Raw genomic sequence first — 23,655 nt, 5'->3', positions numbered from 1 at the left:
CTCATGGAACTTGGGGGTGGGGAGGGAGGGAATGGCCTGAAGGTTTAATGTGGCCACATAAATCGTTCCCGAGATGGTCGGGCTAGCACCTTAATGGTGCTGTGGTACCGGAGCGTACTGGATTTGTATCTGGCAAAAGACCATTACATCGATAACACTCACCAAAGCCTTCGGGGAGCAACCTTATCGCTACAACAACAACAACAACGCAGCGTTGAAATGGATTCTGCAGTTCGGTGATCCGGAAGGACAATTTACACGGTGGATCGAGCGACTACAAAGCTATGACTTTTCCATTGAGCATCGAAAAGATAGTACCCATGGAAATGCTGATGAAATGTCACGAAGACCATGTAGTTTGGAATGCAAGCACTGTTCAAAGGCCGAGGCTAAAGAAGACATTATAGATGTCCGGCTAATGACTATAATATGTACAGATGAATGGGACAAGAAACAGCTAAGGAAGTGTCAGCTAGAAGATATAGATCTGTCACATGTTATGCAAGGGCTCGAACGAAACGAAAGACCAAACAGAGAAGAGATGTCAGCAGAGAGTCCCATTGCGAAGTCATATTGGGCACAGTGTAACCGTTTAGAATTGATATCCGGTTGCCTTCATCGAGTATGGGAGAGTGAGGATGGTCAATATAGTGTTAACTACTTTGTACTCTTTACTTTAATTTTTAAAATAATTTTTAATAGTGTTTTCGTGTTAACTTAAAATTTTTTGAATAACTTCAAACAAGAAAATTCTAATTAGTATGAAAATATTTAAACTCAAAAATAAAATTAAAATAAATTTATAAAAATAAAATAAATATTTGCTTTATTACCAAAAATATTATCTCCTGGCAGGATCGCCAATATTTTTGGTAATAAACCAAATATTTATTTTATTTTTATAAATTTATTTTTATTTTATTTTTGAGTTTAAGTATTTTCATACTAATTAGAATTTTCTTGTTTGAAGTTATTCAAAAATTTTTAAGTTAACACGAAAAGTCAATTAAAAATTATTTTAAAAATTAAAGTAAAGAGAACAAAGTAGTTAACACTATAGTCAATGCAAGATGAAACTGATAGATAGAATTCTGACGTGCTCAGCGAGCTGCATAATGGTCCAAGTGGAGGTCATCTTGGAATCACGAAGACGCTCGAGAAAATTAAGCAGAGATTCTATTGGGTTGGTTGCCGTCAGTCGGTCACCGAGTGGATTGCCAACTGCGAGGCTTGCAACAGAGCGAAAGGGCCCAAAACACGAAGTCATGGCCAGGTGAGGCAGAATATTTCAGGTGCACCATTTGAAAGGACCGCCATGGATGTCGCAGGTCCATTTCCTACTAGCAACCGCGGAAACAAATACGTACTGGTGGTTATGGATTATTTCAGTAAATGGCCAGAGGTATACCCAATCCCAAACCAAGAAGCGGAAACAGTAGCAGAAGTGGTTACAAACGATTGGGCTGCAAGGTATGGTGTACCCATGGAGTTACATTCTGACTAAGGCAGGAATTTTGAATCAGCTGTGTTCCAAGAAATGTGTAAGAAGTTGGGCATTCGAAAAACACGGACAACTGCATTGCATCCTCAGTCCGATGGTATGGTGAAACGTTTCAATAGAACATTGGAGGAGCATTTAAAGAAAGTAGTAGACAAGCGCCATAAGGAGTGGGATACACACATATCATTATTCTTGATGGCCTACCGATCGGCAGTACATGAGACAACGGGCCAAACTCCCGCAAAGTGTAAAAGGTTTGAAATAAAATAGACTGCGTTGTGAGTGATCAAAGCTCAATGCTTAATTGCTCTTTTTTCAAATGTTGTCAGCTTATTTATACAAAATTATTCTAACATATTCTTACATACATATTTACATTTAAGCATACATACTTACATACATATTTACCTTAAGCATACATACTTACATACCTACATACAACTTGATACAAAATATGTACTTACACACCTGTGTTGAGTTGTGACTTCTGTGGGAAAAGCAACGTTCGCAAATTTGCTTGAATGCAAATTTGTTTGGTTGTGTGTTGTACACACACCTGTATTAAATCGTGTGAATGGCTATGTCAGCATGAATTGAAAATGCTTTTTTATGTGTTGATGAACATTTAGACTATTTTTGTTACAGGGTAGCTGATTTAAATATTTGGCCTTAAATTGTTGGCTGTTTACACTACATCTCCCTTTTTTTACAATGCTTATGCATTTGGAGAATGCATGAGCATTCTAGTATAAATTAATTCTATATTTTGTATTTTATGTTTGTAGGTTGAAAATTTACTTATTCTATTAATTTAAGTCTATTTTTGTGAATTATTATTTTCTTATTATTTATGATATTGCTATTCTCTATGTTACTGGGAAATTTTTGCTTATCCTCATTTCCTATTCTAGATGGGATTAAAGTGTCATTATTTTTACTATCGATATTTTCTACTTTATATGGAATTAGAGTAAAATTGTTGTTTCTGTCGATCTTTTCTACTCTAAAGGGCCCTTTATATCTATTATCTAACTTATGTTCTGATTCATTTTGTACTAACACTACATCTCCTATATTTATTTCCTTATGGTGAATATTTTTATCATAACTAATCTTTTTTTTCTTTAGCCTGTTTTACTAATTTATATGCTCTATCTTGCGCTATTTGTAACCTATACTTAATTTCTTTGTCGTAAGCCTCATAATTGTATAATGGGCTTACTGTGTTTTCTCTTAAAAATTCGTAAGTCTGGGTTTTTTGGAAAATACTAATTCGTATGGACAATAATTATGAACCGTAGATGGGGTAGTATTGTAACAATACGCAAAATATTTAAGATATTCATCCCAATCATTTTTGTCAATAGATATGTAGGAACGTACGAATTCATTGAATATTCTTTGACTACGTTCAACTGTGCCTAAAGTTTGATGGTGGTAAGGTGTTGACGTTTTATGGTTTATTTTTAGAAGTTTACATAATTCTTCAAATAAGCTATTTTTATATTCGCTTTCCATATCTGTTATAATTGTCTTCATGCAACCATAAACTAGGATAAAATTTTCGAATATCGCTTTGGCTATTGTTTTTGCGTGTTTGCTGGGTATTTGTATTGCAACTAAATACTTAGCTAAGCCACATACTATAGTAACTGCATATTCATTTTCATTTTCCGACCTGGGAAGAGGGCCTATCGTATTTATTTGTACTGTGTCGAACGCTTTTGTGGGCGTTTCGGTTATAATCATAGGTTCTTTCAAGTTTTTTATTATTTTATTTTTATTGCAATGAGTGCATTTTTTGATATATTTTCTGATGTCGTTTTTCATTCCTTTCCAATATTATTTTTGTTTTATTTTATTTGTCATGCGATTTATTCCTGGGTGGCCACCAAAAACAGGATCGTCATGAAATTTGTGAAGAATTTCTTAAATTTTTTCATTATTTGTCACGTGCATAACTTCTGGAGTTAATGCTATAATTAGATTTTTGAGAACTTTGGGACCAATTTCTTTAAATGTGTCTACCCGGGCTTAATTATCTTTAAACAATTTGTCTCGTAAGGACAACTGTATTTTTCTAATTCCTAAATTGCCGGCTTCATTTATAAGCCTGGCAAAGAATTGACCTAAATCAATCTTCGCCTCAACAATTAGATTTTTTATATTAATTTCGCTACAAATTTTCTTTCCTTTTTTGAAACGTAATTTCGGAGGATCGAAAACGAGCTGGACTAGTCTCTTTACTTCACATTTATTTAGCGCTTCAAGTATTATTGGGTTCTCTTTGTGACTTTTTATTTCTTCATTTTTACTACTGGAATCTTTATTGTTATAATTTTGCTTAGTTTCCGATCTAGTCGTAACTTTTAATATTTTACACGCTTCTACCGATATTTGTTTTAGGTCTTTAATATCTATGCGTGATAATGCGTCGGCTACATAATTTTCTTTACCTGCGATATACTCCACCTCGAAATCATATTCTTCCAGATCTAATCTGATTCGAATTAATTTTGATGACGGATTTTTCATCGAAAATAGGAATGTTAAGGGTCTGTGGTCTGTTTTGACCAAACATTTTCTACAGTAAACGTATGGTCTAAAATATGTTATGGCCCAATGAATGGCTGCTAATTCTTTCTCAATTAGTGAATGTTAATGTTAAAGCGAAAGTTAAAGTTAAAGTTAAGGTTAAAGTTAAAGTTAAATTTAAAGTTAAAGTTAAAGTGAATGTTAAAGTTAAAGTTAAAAATAAAGTTAAAGTGAATGTTAAAGTTAAAAATAAAGTTAAAGTGAATGTTAAAGTTAAAGTGAAAGTTAAAGTTAAAGTGAAAGTTAAATATTAACTTCTCATTTATTCAATAAAAGTAAAAAATTTGTTTTCTTTTCGGTCACCACGCTTAAAAAGGTTAACTTGAATTAATATCAAAGACAAAACTTGAATTAAGATCAAAGAAAACAACATGTTGCATAAATATTATAATTGCATAAGTTGATAATATGCAATAGCTTTACCGCGGCAGTCCCCGAGTGCCACACGTCCTTTTTTATTTTTTATTTTCTCAACACCCTAATGTTTACTTTGCTGGGTTTGGTTTTTAGTTTGATAATTATTTTTCCTTAATTTGTTTGGTTGTGTGTTGTACACACATCTGTATTGAATCGTGTGAATGGCTATGTCAGCAAGAATTGAAAATGCTTTTTTATGTGTTGATGAACAGTTAGACCATTTTTGTTACAGGGTAGCTGATTTAAATATTTGGCCTTAAATTGTTGGCTGTTTACATGGTGATCCTGCCTATGATTCTTCTGGCTGATTTTTCAGCCTAATTTCATAGCTGGCAAGGACTTTACTGGCTGATTACAGCCTAAGCTTTATAAAAGGAACGAATAGTGAAGCTATAAAACGAGTTTTTTACTCTAAATTTTATCCTGGAAGAAGAAAAGCAAAAAGGAGCTGATCAAACGCAATCTACTGAAAGCTTATTTGAATAAATTTGGAGCACTCAAAAATTACGCCATTTAGCAATTTTTATGATAATTTACGGGCTTTATAATCGAACTGATGCAGGAGAAGTGGATATGACTAATTTGGAGCACTCAAAAATGACGCCATTTAGCAATTTTTATGATAATTTACGGCCTTTATAATCGAAATGATGCAGGAGCAGTGGATTTGACCAGTAAAAATATAGATATTACCTTGGAAGGAACAAAGAACCACATTCGGAATAAACAACAAGACTGGCAGCATAATAAGTATAAATATAATAAATATAATTACCTTAATTTTGAAATAGTTATAACATTTTAGACATAATTTCTAAGCAGGAAAAATATTGGGGCAACCTAACGGCTGCCTATTGACAAGCAAAAATTCAAATTTCTGCTGTAAAACCTTTTTTTTTTTGCTAAATTTTGAGATATGTTCCAAGAAGAGGACATAAAAAGTCAAAGCCAATTTGATCAAATTTTTGAAAGATTAGATAAACTAAATCTGAAGTTCCAAGAAGGTGAAAACAAAACACCTGAAATACCCAAGCAAGGCCCTAAGCCAATAACAATCGAGGAATATAGACAGAGAATAAGATTCAAAAAATTGAGGAACCCAAAGTTCCAAAACCGATAAAATTGAAAATAAAAAGAGGAGGAAAGCAATTTGCCATTCGAAAAACAATAGCCAAGATTTATGAAAAAATTAATTTAAACACAAATCAGGCAGAAAAAATTAAACTAAAACAAGAAATCAAGGAATTAAGGTAAAAGAATTATCAAAATAAAAACCAAAACCAGCAATGTAAACATTAGGGTGTTGAAAAAAAAAAATACAATTTGATGTTGTTTTTATTTTTATTTTCGGCCTTTCAAAAGTTATATCAAGAAGAATTTCCGAGCTCTAGGCCACACATATATATTAGTAATAAAAATGCAATTAATTATACCATATATGTTGTATTTATTTATTTTGTCGCTATTTCGATTTCAATTAGAAATCATCTTCAGGGCTGTAAAACATAAATTTTTCTATAAAACCATAAATGCACAAACATAATCTAACACTTACACTTGTGAATGCACCTTGTCGACTAATTTAAAATTTCAGTGCAGAACACAGAATATCATAAACAGAAAACAAAGATGTATACAAATAATAAACAGTAATAATAAACAAAATATCTGCTAACAACAACGTATATATTAACTTATTGGACACCCTCAGCATTATTGTTGCTAACTTCTCTTCATTACCAAATGTCTGTATGCGTGAGCGACGTTGTCGGTGTCGCTCTTAAAATTCATGCGTATGTCATTAGGTGTATTGATAATATGTAGCATTTCGAGAGTGTACCGCTTGGAATATTGTTTTTCTGCTTGCAGTATTGTAACATTCTCTAAGTCCGGAGAGTGTCCCGTGGTCTGGCAATGTTGCGATAAAGCTGTTCTGTTGTCGTTAGAGTGGTCGCGATTTTTGATGTTCGATTTGTGAGCGGAAATCCTTGTCTTTAGTTTTGATTTAGTAGTACCCACATATACTTTGTTGCATACGTGGTGCCCATCGCCATTACATTTAATTTTGTATATTACGTCGGAATTCTCGTATTTTTCGATTTTGCTTTTTGTATTGCTGTATATTATTTGTTGTAGGGTATTTTTATACTGGAACGCGATTTGAAAATTTTCTTTGTCATACATGTTTGAATGTTTTATTCGGTTAGACAAACCAGGTACAAATACGGCAGTGTTATATATTTTGTTTATGTTTTGTTCTTTGTTTTTATTCGTAGCGAGTTCCCGATCCACCTTATTAATGGTTATATCCACCAATTTTACGCTACGAATAAAAACAAAGAACAAAACAAACAAAATATATAAGACTGCCGTATTTGTACCTGGTTTGTCTAACCGAATAAAACATTCAAACATGTATGACAAAGAAAAATTTCAAATCGCGTTCCAGTATAAAAATACCCTACAACAAATATACAGCAATACAAAAAGCAAAATCGAAAAATACGAGAAATCCGACGTAATATACAAAATTAAATGTAATGGCGACGGGTCCCACGTATGCAACAAAGTATATGTGGGTACGACTAAATCAAAACTAAAGACAAGGATTTCCGCTCACAAATCGAACATCAAAAATCGCGACCACTCTAACGACAACAGAACGGCTTTATCGCAACATTGCAAGACCACGGGACACTCTCCGGACTTAGAGAATGTTACAATATTGCAAGAAGAAAAACAATATTCCAAGCGGTACACTCTCGAAATGCTACATATTATCAAACACCTAATGACATACGCATGAATTTTAAGAGCGACACCGACAACATCGCTCACGCATACAGACATTTGGTAATGAAGAGAAGTTAGCAACAATAATGCTGAGGGTGTCCAATAAGTTAATATATACGTTTTTGTTAGCAGATATTTTGTTTATTATTACTGTTTATTATTTGTATACATCTTTGTTTTCTGTTTATGATATTCTGTGTTCTGCACTGAAATTTTAAATTAGTCGACAAGGTGCATTCACAAGTGTAAGTGTTAGATTATGTTTGTGAATTTATGGTTTTTATAGAAACATTTATGTTTTACAGCCCTGAAGATGATTTCTAATTGAAATCGAAATATCGACAAAATAAATAAATACAACATATATGGTATAATTAATTGCATTTTTATTACTAATATATATGTGTGGCCTAGAGCTCTGAAATTCTTCTTGATATAAAATACAATTTTGTAAAACTATTGATTTTAAAATTATGGAAAGATCAAGAAAAATTAAAAGTTAGGAAAAAGGCCCACTTGAGGACCTTAAAAAGAAAAAAACTATAGTATGGTTAAAAAATGGTGGTTAACTTATCGATATGCCTGGGGAACCAACAATATGGAATGTAAGAAACCCACCAGCAACAACACCCGAAGAATTATATAGGTACGAAGTCAAATTTATGGAAAGAACAGATTAATATATTGAAAAAAAAAGAAAACTTTTTTAACAAAAGAAAAAAAAAAAAAACAAAAAAATAATTTTTTTTTGTCTTCATATTTTTTTACGATGGGAAGCCGAGAATCAAAATTGGAAAAACCAACGGCAAACGTTGTAAACTCAGTCCAAGTAGTAGATCATACTGAGGCACTAGATACTATCAAAATCATGCTTCTAATAATCTGCGTAGTCAGTTGCATCAGTTTGTTTCTGAAACTCTACTCAACCCATAATAAATTCCTAAAAAAGCGATATACCAGCCGCGTAGACGGTTTAGATAAGGTTTATCTAAATTTTAACTACCATCCCCAATGGGCAAATGGGAAGATATCGCTAAACTACTTATAGAAGAAAAAACGATAGGAGAAAAATCTTACAAGTGTATTAATAAAAATACAAAAATAAAGGCAGAAACAGTAGTAAAGCATCTTAAAATAATATTTGAAGTATTTAACAAAATATGAAAAATACTTCAACAGTTGAATGGTAAACTAGACGGCAATCGAAAGGACCAAGCATATCAAATTTTTTCCAGCGTTAGAGACAAATTGGTGTCCTCACTGGCAAGATATGATATAGAATTCAAAGTACCAACGAGTTTCAAGAAGGAAATAGAAATAGACTTAACACATTCCTTCTGGAGTCAGCCTCCTATTTAGAAGAGGTACCAGAAATAGAACAAAAAGTAGAAGAAGAAAAACAGGAAATTTTAACAGAGCCATCAAACTCACAACGCAGTCTATTTTATTTCAAACCTTTTACATCGTAATTTTTGGCAAAGACCTTCGACTGCCAGCTGATTTCAAGTATGGGATAGATGCCGATGCGGAGAGAAATGTCAAGAAATCCACTGGTGTCTTGGAAGAAGAGCTGAGAGAGATACACGATCTGGTAAGGCAACGAGCAAAGATTATGAGTGACAAGATGAAAGCGAGGTACGATAAAACAATTCGGAAGGGTTTCAGGAAGGAGATTTGGTGCTGTTATATAACCCACAACGAAAAAAAGGTTTGTCCCCGAAATTGCAGTGTAATTGGGAAGGCCCATACAAAGTTGTAAAATGGATCAACGAAGTAGTGTACCGCATACAAACCATTGGCAAACCACGAACTAAAATGAAAGTCGTTCATTTGGAAAGGCTGGCAGCGTTTAGATCGAGAGATTTGTCTTTTCGGGACGATCAGACTAAGGTGGAGGGCAGTGTGACGAATATTAGCAACACTAAGAGATACTATCATCTCTAAGCCGATGCTAAGCAGTGACTTGTATGCACATCAATAAATCAATCATTATATCTACACATATGTACGTACACACAGCGGAGAAGAGACGCATAAACACATGCAGATATCTTATCTGAGATGCTCCCAAAAGTATGCAATTATAATTGTGCTCACATATACACGCGCATATAAGAAGCTATAAACGTAGTAATTTTATAGCTGATAACCAACTAGTAAATTCTAGAAATGGAAGCGCCTAGAAGTATGCGAACGAGAAATCAGAGAGTATAAAAGGCAGCAACAGTATAGGCACGACAATCAGTTTGGTTTAAGCAAGCTATCAGTTGCGAATTATAAGTGTTATTGTGAAGTACTTTAATAAAGGCCAATTTTTGCATTATTCAATATTCGAGTTATTTATTTAACAGTTTAGTGATTCGAACGTTAGCAGAACATTTGGAATGAGCTGAATTTCAGTAAATTCGTTACAGTATGTAAACCGAGCTGTTTATTCAGCATAAAGTATATATGCGACCAATTTTCTTTTATACGCCGTAATTTGTTCCGTTAGTTGTATGATACGAGAATTATCCTTAATTCTAGTATATAAGTATATCAACATTCAAGTTGATATTTTAAAAAACTTTTATTTTGGTTTGTAATATAAAATTTATTTTTGAGTTTAGATATTTTCAAACTAATTAGAATTTTCTTTTTTTGAAGTTATTCAAAATTTTAAGTTAACACGAAAACTCAATTAAAATTATTTTAAAAATTAAAGTAAAGAGTACAAAGTAGTTAACACTATATTTACTCCCCCTCCAAGAAGATTTGAAACAAACAAATTATTAATTAATATTAAATGTAACCTTTTTTTGTTTTTTGTTGTTTAATGTATATGTATTTAAATTAGTGTTAATAAGTATGTTTGCTGGTTTAAGTAAATCAATTGAAATATTTTTAATAGTATTTTTGTATTGAATTGTAAATGTTTTATGTTTCTTAGAGATAACTTTAAAAGGTCCTTCATAAGGCGATTCTAAATTAGATTTACGAAGAATTTTAACAAAAACATACTCACAATTTTCTAATTGTTTAGGAACGAAAAAATTTTCTTTATTATGATGAAAAACTTTAGAACGAACAAGCGAAAAATATTCTCTTATTTTATGAAGAGCGTCATTAGAAAAATCATGTTCTTTATTACTATTTGAAATAATTAATTCACCAGGTATTCTAAGTGTTTGGCCATAAACAAGTTCAGCAGATGAACATTTTAAATCTTCTTTAATAGAAGTTCGTAAACCAAGTAGAATGAATGAAAATGTCAGACCAATGAACCGAGTCGTTTGATGCTATAATTGCTGCTTTTAAAGTTCGATGAAATCTCTCTATCATGCCATTTGCTTGGGGATGGTAAGGAGATGTATGAATTTTATGAGAACCTAAAAGTTTAGTTAATTCTGTAAAAAATTTTGAGGTGAATTGTGAACCTTGATCTACTGTAATATTTAATGGTATACCAAATCGTGGTATATTATTTTGAATAAAAGTTTTTACTATAGTATTTGTTGAAATATCTTTAAGCGGATAAGCTTCAGGCCAACGTGAAAATCTGTCAATAATTGTTAAAATATAACAATTTCCATTTGAAACTGGAAGAGGTCCAACAATACCCATATGAATATGTTCAAAACGGCCTGATGGTATTTGAATTTTTTGGATAGGAGATTTAGTATGTCTTGAAATTTTGGATTTTTGACAATTGATGCAAGATGAAGTCCAATCGTTAATCTCTTTACGCATGTTAGGCCAATAATATTTATTTTGAATTAATTTTCTAGTTGTTCTTATACTTGGATGAGATAATGAGTGAATTTTGTCAAATATAATTCTTCTCATAGAATGTGGAACATAAGGTCGAAAAGGTTGTAGAGAAACATCACACCATATGTTTAAATTAATAATTGGAATATGAATTTCTTTTAAATCATTTTTAGAATTTGGATCAGAAATGGTTTTTTGTAAAAATGTATCAGTTTGCTGTTCTTTATATAAAGTTTCTAAATTTATATCTTGAGTTGAAATTGCATTTATTTCTGGAATACGGGAAAGTGTGTCGGCAACTATGTTGTCTTTTCCACGTATATATTGAATATCATTTGTAAATTGAGCAATATATTCAAGATGACGTAGTTGACGAGGAGATCTATCTACTTTAGAATTTAGAACATGAATTAAAGGTTTATGATCAGTATAAATTGTAAAAGTTCTACCTTCAAGAAAATGTTTAAAATGTTTAATTGAATTATAAATTGCCAAAAGTTCACGATCAAATGTTGAATATTTAGTTTCTGTTGTAGTTAATTTTCTTGAAAAATAAGCTAAAGGTTCTAGTATATTATTGCTAGTTTGTTGAAGAACTGCTCCAATAGCAACATTTGATGCATCTACTGCTAATGATAAAGTACCATTTTTGTCGAAATGTGTAAGTAAAGTATTTTAGCAAAAAGTTTTTTAACATTTTCGAAAGCTGTTGTGGTTTCATTTGTCCAATTTAATTGTTTTAGTTTGTTTTTAATTGCATGTGTTAACATGTCATGAAGAGGACTAAGTTCTGTTGCTAACATTTTAATATATCTGTGATAGTAATTTATCATACCTAAAAATTTTTGTAATTTATTTATAGAAATTGGTTTTTCAAAATTTGTTATGATTTCAATTCTATCTAAAGATGGTTTAATACCTTCGCCTGAAATTTCGTAACTTAAAAAATTTAATTTATTTACACCGAGAGTACATTTTGAAGGTTTGATATTTAAATTATATTCTTCAAGTCTTTTGAAAACTGATTTTAAATGATTTATATGTTGATCTTCATTAAGAATGTCATCAATGTATGTAAATACAAAATCGAAATCAGAAAATACTTCATTAATAAAGCGTTGGAAAGTTTGAGCACTGTTTCGTAAACCGAAAGGCATTCTTACGAATTCAAACATTCCAAAAGGGGTAGTTATTGCAGTTTTATGAATGTCTTCTTCTGCCATTGGAATTTGGTGGTAAGCACGCACAAGATCAATTTTGGAAAAAAATTGTTTGTTTTTTAAATCAATTGTTAAATCGTGAATATGTGGTAAAGGATACCGATCTGGTGTAGTAATAAAATTAAGTCTTCGATAGTCTCCGCAAGGTCTCCAATCATTTGGTTCTTTTTTAGGAACGAGATGAAGTGGAGATGCAATAGGAGAATTTGAGGGTCTGCGTCAGGCGTGCTTAACCAACGAAACGATATCATTTCGTTACGATAATCAACGTTAATAAACGAAACGAAGTCATTTCGTTTCGTTTATTAACGTTAAGATCGTCAAATTAACGAAATGATTTCGTTTCGTTTTCTGCCATATCAAAACGAAATCAAATCGTTTATGTTGATTATTAATTTCAAACTATGCTGGCAAAGCTGATTGATGGCGGAGTCATTAAAGGTGAAAGCATTATCCAAGCTGATTGCAACTTTTCTCATGAATTTTGACAGTACGAACATTTCTCAGAGTATTTTTGACATTACCACCAACGAATTACACAAACAAATTACATAGAGTTTGTGTGTGTATGTGCGCTCGTTGTTGCCACCTTAGGGCTTCACCATGGCTATAGCATTGCCAGCACAATTCAAACATAAAGTATCACGTTTTCGTTAACGTTTTTAACGTTAACGAAAGCTTTTCGTTTCGGTTAAAAACGAGATACAATTTATCTTGATAATTTCTTTATCGATAATATTTCGAAGTGTTTCAACGGAAACGGTGGAAATTTTTTGATAAACGATTAGCTTAACGTTAAGGTGCATCCCTGGTCTGCATATACCAGTTTTAACTAAAAATTCAAATTCAGCTTTAGCAATTTTAAGTTTGATTGGATCAAGACGTCTGGGTTTCGAAAATGGTAAAATACCTTTTGTTTCTATCCTGTGAACCGTATGGTGTTTAACTTTTTTAGTATAATCTGGTTCACAGGTAATAGATGGAAATTCATTAAGTAATTTTGAAAACTTATTTTCGACAATAGGAATTTTGAGTGAGAAAATATCAGAAAATCCAGAAGATCCAGTAACTTTAATTTTTGTAGCAGAATCCATTATTTCTTTATTTTTAATATTGACAATAATTCCGAATTTTTCTAAAAAGTTTGCTCCTAAAATTGGTGTATCAATATTCGCAATAATGAATGGAAATTCAAAATCTCTTCTTAAACCTAAATCAATTTTAAGTAGTTTTGTACCGAAAGTTTCAATTGAAGAACCGTTTGCTGCAGTCAAAGTAAGATCCGAATTTCTTTTATAAATTTTAAATTTAGAAAAAGGAATAACTGATACAACTGCACCTGTATCGATAAGAAAATTAAGTTTATTGAATTTATCAAATATGAATAGGCGACGAGTAGGTTTAATAATAGTTCCATTATCCGTCACCGTCATAATGGATCGTTTCAGTTTAAATTTTGTTTGGAATTTGAATTGTGATTTTGATTAAAATTGCATGGGGGTATACATTTAAGAGCGTTATTCTTAAATTTTTTGTGATACCAACAAATATTTGTTTGTGAAGTAAAATTACGATTGTTTGAAAAATTTCTTGATCCTGAAAAATTTCGAGATTTAGATCTATTTCTATCTTTAGATCTTGAACGGATTTGTAATTGATTAATATCATTAGAAATTTTATTTAAATTTTGAAAAATAGCCGTGGTTAATTCAGTTAAATTTTTAACGCATTGTTCTAAAATATTATTTATACTTGAGACTACAGGAGATTTGGAAGAATGAGGTTTATTGATTAAATCAAAAAGTTTGTCAGCTAAAATAATAATTTCATCTCTGTTTTGATTATTATTGGAAGTCAAATGAATTTGTATTTCTTGTGGTAATTTACGAATCCACAATTTAAAGAGTAATTCTTGGCTAACTATGGAGGCAGAACCTATAAGTGATTTCATAAATCTGAATAATTCAGATGGTGAACGATCACCAAGTTCAGTTTTTGAAAATAATTGTTCTAATCGTTTTTCTTCGCTAAGAGAAAATCTTTCACATAGAATTTTTTTGATTGTATCATATTTATTAAAAAGAGGAGGAGGGTTAATAACATCTAAAATTTTAGATATAGTATCTCGTTGAAGAGTAATTAGAATATTTTGAAATTTTAAATTATCATCATTGATATTATTAATTTCAAATTGTCCTTCAACAAGTAAAAACCAGGCATCAGGAGAATCTTGCCAAAATTGTGGTAATTTAATAGATTTAGTAGAAGAAAAATTTGTAAAGTTATCTTGTCTTGAAGTATCTTGTGTTATATTAGAGATGATGTTTTGTGTTGTATTAATGTTAGAATTTTGAGTTGTATTGTGAGTCATGATGTTATTTGTATGGTTGATATTTTGATTTTCTGAATTTGTAAATTTACGAGTTCGTATTGGTGAACGTAGAACCATATGAAAAGAAATTTAAATGAAAAATTTGAAAATAAGAAAATATTTAAGAATTTTTTGGAAAGGGAGTTAAAAATTTAAATAAAATATTTAATTTTATATAAAAAATAAGTAAATTTAAATAATTTATATTAAAATTGTTAAAATATAAAAATAATCTTAAAATAAATTTGAAAGTTTAAAAGGTTTAAAATTTTAATTTAAATTATAATTGGAAAATTTGTAATATGATATTAAAATAAAAATTATACTTACATAAAATTAAATTAGTAAAAAAATATTAAAATTAATAAGTATTTGATTGATGATTGTAGAGATTTTGAGGGAATAAATGGCGTTTTTGGACGTGATAACAATTAGATTCATTGCTGTTGCTGTTTATGCAATGGCTTTGTTGTTTTCTTTATAAATCTCATCATTTTCATCGTGATGTCTTATACTTTAAATCCGTTCTTGTGTGTATTTTGCGTACAATTGTTGTAATAGCTCTTGTTGTAGTGAAGTGGAAAACTTAACCATTGTTTTAAGCGTAGTATGTTGTTTTTTAGAGTTCTTTATTAATTAGCGATTCGTAGAAAAATTTTATTTTTATTTATGTTGCATAAAATTTATAGCATGTCTACTAGTAAATTTCTGCTATAAGTACTTTATGTTTTTATTTGATTGTCCGCACTTATTTTTTGTTTTTGTTTCGTAAATAGAATTTACAGCGACTGTTATATGCAATTTGCACAAAATATTGTTTATTAATTGAAGTATATTTAAGTTTCATTTTTTTTTATCGATGTGCGATTTACAATTTTGGTACTATGATTTTACTTTTTAATTTTTTTATTGTTTCCTTAAAAGTTTTAACAATTGGTTAAACTATTTTGTTCATCAAATATGCTAAAATTTGGTTTCCGTTTTCGGGTGTTTCCACACAGTCACATCTACGAATGTCTATGGACTTTCACTTATTTTCACAATAGTAAATGTTTTAGGCACTTTCAAAACGAAATACTTTTAAAGTTAATTATAGCTTCGTATTATAATCACTAAATTCATAATTTTTTGTTTCTGTTTTCAAGTGTTGATTCTCAAATAATTTTTGTTTTTTGTTGATGCCGAATGTATTTCCAAATTGGATTTTAAGTAAACAAACTGATACAAACGGTTAGTCTGTTTCGCACAACTATTTAAGTCGTTGTAAATATGACGGAGTAGTTACTTTAAAATTGCGAAATTTTTTGTTCAAAAATCATTTATCACAAGCACGAGGTATTATATATACAAGCACGGACAGATATAGATTCAGATAATAAATGCATTTTAATTAAAAATTAGCGAATGGAAATTTTCGTAATCATTACAGTCATTAATGAAATAAAATATTTGCGCAGGATCGTTGGTAGGATCGCCAATATATCAACATTCAAGTTGATATTTTAAAAAACTTTTATTTTGGTTTGTAATATAAAATTTATTTTTGTTTATTTTTGAGTTTAGATATTTTCAAACTAATTAGAATTTTCTTTTTTTGAAGTTATTCAAAATTTTAAGTTAACACGAAAACTCAATTAAAATTATTTTAAAAATTAAAGTAAAGAGTACAAAGTAGTTAACACTATAATAAGTATATGTTAATTTTCAATATATGGCCTGTTGCCATGTGTTAATCACTGTCCCGTTACGATCCGTTATGTATGTAAATCAAGCGAGTTGGTTTTTATATGGCACCAAGCCAGTTTTTAAATGCACGAATTTTTGCTTCCTGTTAGGAGTGCAAGAACACCACCCTAACTCTAGGTCAGGGAGGCATCACATCTAACTCCGTCGAAACGCCCGAGGGGAGCACGGAGACCCCCAGCGGGTTAGGGGGTCATAATATACCCGCGGTAGGTATACATGTCGTAAGAGGCGACTAAAATACCAGATTCAAGGGGCTGTGTAGCGCAATATATAGCTTCTCAAAACCTAATTATCAACCTCACCTATCCGCGGCGAATCCTGTTTCACTAACAGACAACGCTCTGGCGACCACAAGCTCCTCATGGAACTTTGGGGTGGGGAGGGAGGGATGGCCTGAAGGTTTAATGTGGCCATATAAATCGTTCCCGAGATGGTCGGGCTAGCACCTTAATGGTGCTGTGTTACCGGAGCGTACTGGATCTATATACGGTAAAAGACCATCACATCGATAACACTTGCCAAAGCCTTCGGGGAGTAACCTTATCGCTACATCAACAACAACAACAAGGGGAGCACAGAAGTCAACTTTAGGCATTTTTGAATTTTCCACTCAACGCAAAAAAAGCCCCAACATATTGCCGTTGAGCCGAGGATGACACCGCACGTCCACTTACGCGAAAAGACAAGACCGGAATGAAATCAATGGCTTAAAACTTCAAATTTTTATTAAGAGATTTCATGAACATAATAATGTGATTACCAACTGCTTAACAGATGTATTTTATATTTATTATATTGTTGCAACGCTCAGGCATTTTAAAGAATTGCAGTTAAAAAATGTCCAGTAATCAGGAAAATCAGGTACATTAATACATAAAATATATCCCCGCAGTTTGCACGCATGGCTTGGTTTTTATTGTTATTTTTTTGTTTCAACACATTTTATTATGAAGCCACATTATTAAGCTATTTCATTATAGTTAACAGTATTAAATATGATTTTGGTAAAACTCTAAAGCAGCGGTCGACTGCTAATACGCGTCCATATATATTGCGAGAGGTGTCAAAAGGCTCGCCTTGATCTCAGGGAAGAAAATTTGAGTCGGTCAAAAGATATTAACGTATAAACGAAAAATGACCCCAGGTCTCTCCGGTTCACCAATGCTGTAGGATCAAAATTAAATCCGTGCAAAATCCCTTTGCACTCAAAGTTGTATGCACAACATTACAACAACCACATGAAAGTAACGAACTTCAACTGCAATTATTTCCAAACAGAGAAAACAATTGTCTATGCCGCCTTCGAATTATACTGAGGTAAATGCGCGTTTCTTTCCACATTTATTTGGACGCAGTCGACCGCTGTCCTAGACTTTTATCCTGATACAAATCAGCATGAAAATTTGAACACTGCAATATCTTAGGATCGAACAACGAGCCCAAATACAAATACCAATGAAGGTGCTGTGAGAAGAAAAAAGACACGTCCAAACCAACGAAAACGTAAACAAATTGCTCTACAAAAAGCGCAATTAAAAGAGACCGAGACTGCTTTGTTGACGGAGGATATTGGCAAAAAGAATGTACCAATAATCTTGAGCTCAAAGACTTCTTTAACGAAAAAGCACACGCCTACTAACCAGTGCTCTACTGATAAATCGCCTTCAACTACTTTCAGTGAAGCCATAGCAAATAGTAACTCGAGAGCTAATAAAACTTCCAACTCGGTGCCCGTTGAACAAACTTTGAGTACAAATTCTCAAAACATCTCTCAAAAAAAAACTTTGCAACCAAATAACTGCATAGATTATAAAAAGCAGGCAGAGAAAGCTACACAAAATATGTCTGCAGCTCCTGCTGATACTCATCCAGCCGCCTCTGGCAAAACTCGCGAAGAGATTATGGCTGAACGAGAAGCAAAAAAAATGGCAAAACAAGCAAAGAAAGCCAAGCCAACCACTGAATCACAAATACCGTTAATTGAACCATTAGTCGTTACTGTTGCTAATCCTCCACACCAACAAAACACTGTAGCTACAATTGACACGAATGCTTTGAATGTTGATAAACTAGCTGGGATAGAAAAAACACGCGACCAAATAAAGGCCGAACGTGAGGCTAAGAAAAAAGCTAAACAAGCACAAAAAGTTTCTAAAACAGCTGGACTGCCTGAATTAACCGCACAACTGGAAAATGCCAAAATAACTGATAATTCTGAGGCAACAGGACAAAATAGAGAAGTGCAGAGAGAACAAATAAAACAACAAACCCAAGAGCCGGAAAAGGTTTTAAGTTAATTTTTAAGTTTTGGTTTGAATGCACTTACAAATATGTCTTTTTACAGAAGAAGGCAACAATAAGTAAAGCTGAAAGACGCGCCATACAAGAAGCTCAACGTGCCGCTAAATCACAAGCTTTAGCACAAAAGAATAATTTAACAAAACAATCAAAGTCTACTTCCTGTAGCGCTAAGCAAGCGAATCAATCCATCACACCAGATAAAGCGGCGATGAAACTACCACATAAATCTGGTACACTTACATCACCAGCAAAGATCGCTAGACCAAAATCGCCACGCAGCAATGATTGCAAGGTGCGCCTCTTCAATCATTTGGAGAAAGCGCGTCATGAAGCTAGCTTGTTTTTGAATAATCCAAATATACATCCAAGTATTGCGCGTTTGGGTGTACAGTATGCACAACGCACAGTAGTAGGGTCAAATGCGCGTTGTATTGCTTTTCTCAATGCTTTGAAAATGGTAAGCAAAATCGGGTTAATCATTAAAAAATTAATTTTAATTTATATTTCAAAATTGAAATAGGTCATAAAAGATTTTGAGACACCACCAAAAAAAGAATTTACACGCAGCTTAGAAACAAAAATTACAAATAGTGTTGAACATTTACAAAATTGTCGACCGCTTGCAGTCTCTGTAAGCAATGCATACAAGCATATTAAGCATATATTGACACAGCTGCCAACTGACCAATCCGATTCTGATGTAAGCGTAAATATATGTTTATTAGTATAACATAATAATATATAGTAATGACTTGTACTTACAGTTGAAAGAGAATTTATGCCGGTTCATTGATACGTACATCGAAAATCAAATTGGAAAAGCGGCTGAAGCTATTAGTTACTCTGTACAAGAGAAAATTTCAGATGGTGATGTTATACTAACATTTGGCTGGTGAGTACAAGAATCTATAGCATATGTATATCGTTGGTGGAAGTAAAAAGTTGCTTAACATATTTAATATATAATACTCCCCAGCGGGTTAGGGGGTGAGAATATACCCGCGGTAGGTATGCCTGTCGTAAGAGGCGACTAAAATACCAAATAGATTCAAGGGGTTGTGTAACGCAACCCCTTCAGGCTGCCAGCGCAATATATACCCTGCTAGACAGAGATGACGGAAAGTCAGACACATTAACAGAATTTTTAACATCACTAATACACTCGCATAAATTTGTCCTTTTATTCGTATGGAAAACCATGGTATGTGTGTGGGTGCATACACGTATACCAAATGTTTACATCAGGCTTGTCATGTCGCTTCTAACAACCTGATAGAAACTTTGCTTTACGCTAAATTTCCATCAGCCATATCTGTCTATTGATGCCTCAAATGACTGATAGCTGTCTAGCAGGGTAGCTTATACAAACCCAATTGTCAACCTCGCCTATCCGTTGCGAATCCTGTTTCATTAACCGCGGTGGCTCTGGCGACCCCGAACTCCTCATGAATCTAGGGGTGGGAGGGCGGCATGGCCTAGAAGGTTGCATGTGGTCATAACAAATCGTTTCCGAGATGGTCGGGCTTGGTACCGGAACGTACCGGATCTGCATCCGGCAAAGGACCATCAACATCGATTACACTCCCCAGGGATTCAAGGGGTTGTGTAGCGCAATCCAACCCAATTGTCAACCTCACCTTCGAGCGGCGAATCCCGTTTCACTAACAGACGAGGCTCTGGCGACACCAAGCTAATCATGGAACTTGGGGGTGGGGAGGGAGGGATGGCCTGAAGGTTCAATGTGGCCATATAAATCGTTCCCGAGATGATCGGGCCAGCACCTTAATGGTGCTGTGTTACCGGAGCGTATCGGATCTGTATCCGACAAAGGACCATCACATCGATAACACTCCCCAAAGCCTTCGGGGAGTAACCTAATCGCTACAACAACAATATATAATATATAATACGAGCCTGACCCGTGCGCATCTTGCGCAACCAATATAAAAGTCTTATCAAATATCAACAGAAATCAGCTGTTCTATTAACCTACAGGTTGCGTTGCCATCTAGCCTATAATAGCAACTGCCGCCAATCAATTAAAATTACAGATTGCGCTGCCATCTAGCGTACAATAGCAACTGCAGTGCAAATTATGCAGTGCAATATTCACAATAGTGCCATAGTACAAATAGATTGCTTTGTGTGCTCACAATCGTAATAGAAATAATATATATGATAGCGACATCATCACTGAACCGATTTTGTAACGTAAGAATTAATTGATTTCACGATTAGTTTTTTATGGGACAAATTCCTTCAAAATCCGTTTCCTTGACTTTTCGACTGTAGAACAATTAAATATATTTTAGTTGATTTTTTGGTAATAGCTAAAAAAAAAGCCTATTACATACCAACAAAAATCTACAAAAATAAATTGAACGGAAAAATCATAAAAATAAATATATTTTAATTGTCCAAGTCAAGGAAAATGTGGACTACGAGGATATGAACTCTTATCGAATATATAATGGCAGTAAAGCAAAGCAATTAAGTTTCTTATAAAAGTTTTACGCGACCGAAGGTTGTTATGGTGAGAAGCAGTCTTATTAGAACGTAGATAAGGGTTTGCGATTGAAATACTCTTTTACGCTTTTCCAGCATTTAAAATTTGAACTGGCGGAATGCCAAGCTGCAGGAGGATAACTTCACGATCGGTGTCTATATAAGGCCACCACATTCATAAAAACCGGTAGTTTAGCTATCAAAAGTGGTAAAGTTCTGCCGACAATTAGTCCTCTGATAGATCAGGCTCTTCTTGACATTGCGCATTGACCGCTGACTTTGAAAATACGGACGTATTTTTAGGAATCCTACTACACCTTTTCCAGTTTAAGTACAGAAATTTACAATTCAAGTTCAGAAAATTGCAATTCAAGTTCAGGATATTACAATTCAAGGTCAGAATTTTCACTTTATATTCATAAATTTACAATTCAAGTTCAGAAATTTACAATTCAAGTTCAGATTTTCCTATTCAAATTCAGAAAATAACAATTCAAGTTCAGAATTTTCATTTCAAGCTCAGAAAATTGCAATTCAAGTTCAGAAAATTACATTTCAAATTCAGAAAATGACATTTCAAGTTCAGAAAATTACAGTTCGAATTCAGAAATTTATACGTAGGGTCTTAATTTTCAAAAGTTATGTTAATTAATTAATTTTATACTTATGTTACTTGCGCAAGTGTTGATGCTTCGTTGACCATGTTGCCAAAATGTTGGCTTGGGTATAGTGTACCCTAGACTGGGTTGGCCCCCATACAAAAAAAAAGTTGCTAATGTCCGCCCCTAAATTTAAAGATTATGTTGAGAGGGTTTCGGAAAATTTTTTTTTATTTTATTTTATTTTTGTTTTTTTATCCTTCGAAATACAGCCGAAAAAATGGTTTTTTCGTTGTAACATGGTTATTTGACGTCCGATTTTTAAAATTGATATGTCATTATTTTGGCCTTGAGAAGCTTCACATTTCCGTTTAATGTACTTTTAAGCTATGAAGTCGTTTTCACATGATTAGGTCAGCTAACAATGTTGTACCCCCTAATATATCATTTTTTCCTTACCAAACGAAAGTACATAAAAATTCAAGAAAATGTTGCTTTGAAACCATATTACTAAAATAATAAACAAAGAAGTTATAGCACTTTCAATATTTATTCCAACTGTTATTTTACCTGACTCTTATTATACTTAGACCTGAAACTCATAATATTTTTGGAGGAAAAATTATTATTAGGGTTTGCATTGAAAAGTTAATAAAGATATGCCAAATATCATGAATAGGGGAAGTCAAAGTAAATAAGTGAGTCAAACCTGTTGTTTCGTATTTATAATAGTTATAATAATAATAACATTATGCGACAAATTCAACCTACCCCAGCGGGTTAGGGGGTCAGAATATACCCGCGGTAGGCATGCCTGTCGTAAGAGGCGACTAAAATACCAGATTCAGGGGCTGTGTAGCGCAACCCTTCAGGTTGCCAGCGCAATATATAGCTTCTCCAAACCCAATTTTTAACCTCACCTATCAGCGGCGAATCCTGTTTCACTAACAGACGAGGCTCTGGCAACCCCAAGCTCCTCATGGAACTTGGGGGTGGGGAGGGAGGGGATGGCCTGAAGGTTTAATGTGGCCACATAAATCGTTCCCGAGATGGTCGGGCTAGTACCTTAATGGTGTTGTGGTACCGGAGCGTACCGGATCTGTATCCGGCAAAGGACCATCACATCGATAACACTCCCCAAAGCCTTCGGGGAGCAACCTTATCGCTACAACAACAACAACAAATTCAACTTTTTTTCTGGGTATTTGACAAACCCCACTTTTTTGTAGATATTGAGGCTTAAGTAAACAAAGAACTATCTCCGTTTTTCGATCTTAGCCTCCAAAAAATAGATATCGGCTTACGAAGTTCGAAATTCTACATTTCGAAATTTAATTATTTTTTTTTTGTTAACGCGTTCAGCAAATTGAAAAAGTAAAAATGTGGTCGTGGTCCGCTCTTTTCCCTTATTTGAAGGGCTGAATTATTTTTTTGAGAAATTTGGTATAACAGCTGTTATACGAGGTGAAAAGTCAGACTCTGACTTCTGAATACAGTCAGAAAATAACAGTTGCAATAAATATTGAAAGTGATATAACTTCTTTGTTTATTATTTTAGTAATATGGTTTGAAAGCAACATTTTCTTGAATTTTGAAGTATTTTCGTTTGGTAAGGAAAAAAGGATACTTTACGGGGGTACAACTTTGTTAGCTGACTTAATCATATGAAAATAACTTCATAGCTTAAAAGGACATTAAACGGAAATGTGAAGCTTCTCAAGGCCAAAATAATGACATATCAATTTTAAAAATCGGACGTCAAATAACCAAGTTACAACGAAAAAACCGTTTCGGCTGTATTTCGAAGGATCAAAAAAATAAAAAATAAATTTTTCTGAAACCCTCTCAACATAATCT

The 23,655-nt window shown here is 33.0% G+C and overlaps 1 protein-coding gene across 5 annotated transcripts in view; it reads left to right on the top strand.

The window, feature by feature from the left end:
- The window catches only part of eIF2Bdelta (eukaryotic translation initiation factor 2B subunit delta), a 49,773-nt gene that overhangs the window by 23,342 nt on the left and 2,776 nt on the right, over nt 1-23,655 (top strand). For 2 of the 5 annotated variants that reach the window (XM_067775205.1, XM_067775206.1), the window contains 5 exons: nt 17,205-17,254; nt 17,818-18,678; nt 18,738-19,151; nt 19,215-19,394; nt 19,459-19,586. In XM_067775205.1, the coding sequence (XP_067631306.1) occupies nt 17,231-17,254; nt 17,818-18,678; nt 18,738-19,151; nt 19,215-19,394; nt 19,459-19,586 (1,607 nt within the window). In that variant the 5' untranslated portion in view covers nt 17,205-17,230. Of the gene's footprint in view, nt 1-17,193; nt 17,255-17,817; nt 18,679-18,737; nt 19,152-19,214; nt 19,395-19,458; nt 19,587-23,655 lie in introns of those variants that run through there. The other 3 variants (XM_067775208.1, XM_067775204.1, XM_067775207.1) reach the window with 2 other exon arrangements.

The sequence above is a fragment of the Eurosta solidaginis genome, chromosome 3, assembly GCF_040869045.1.
Source record: "Eurosta solidaginis isolate ZX-2024a chromosome 3, ASM4086904v1, whole genome shotgun sequence".
NCBI lineage: Eukaryota > Metazoa > Arthropoda > Insecta > Diptera > Tephritidae > Eurosta > Eurosta solidaginis.
This window is presented reverse-complemented; position numbering and strand designations above follow the sequence as displayed.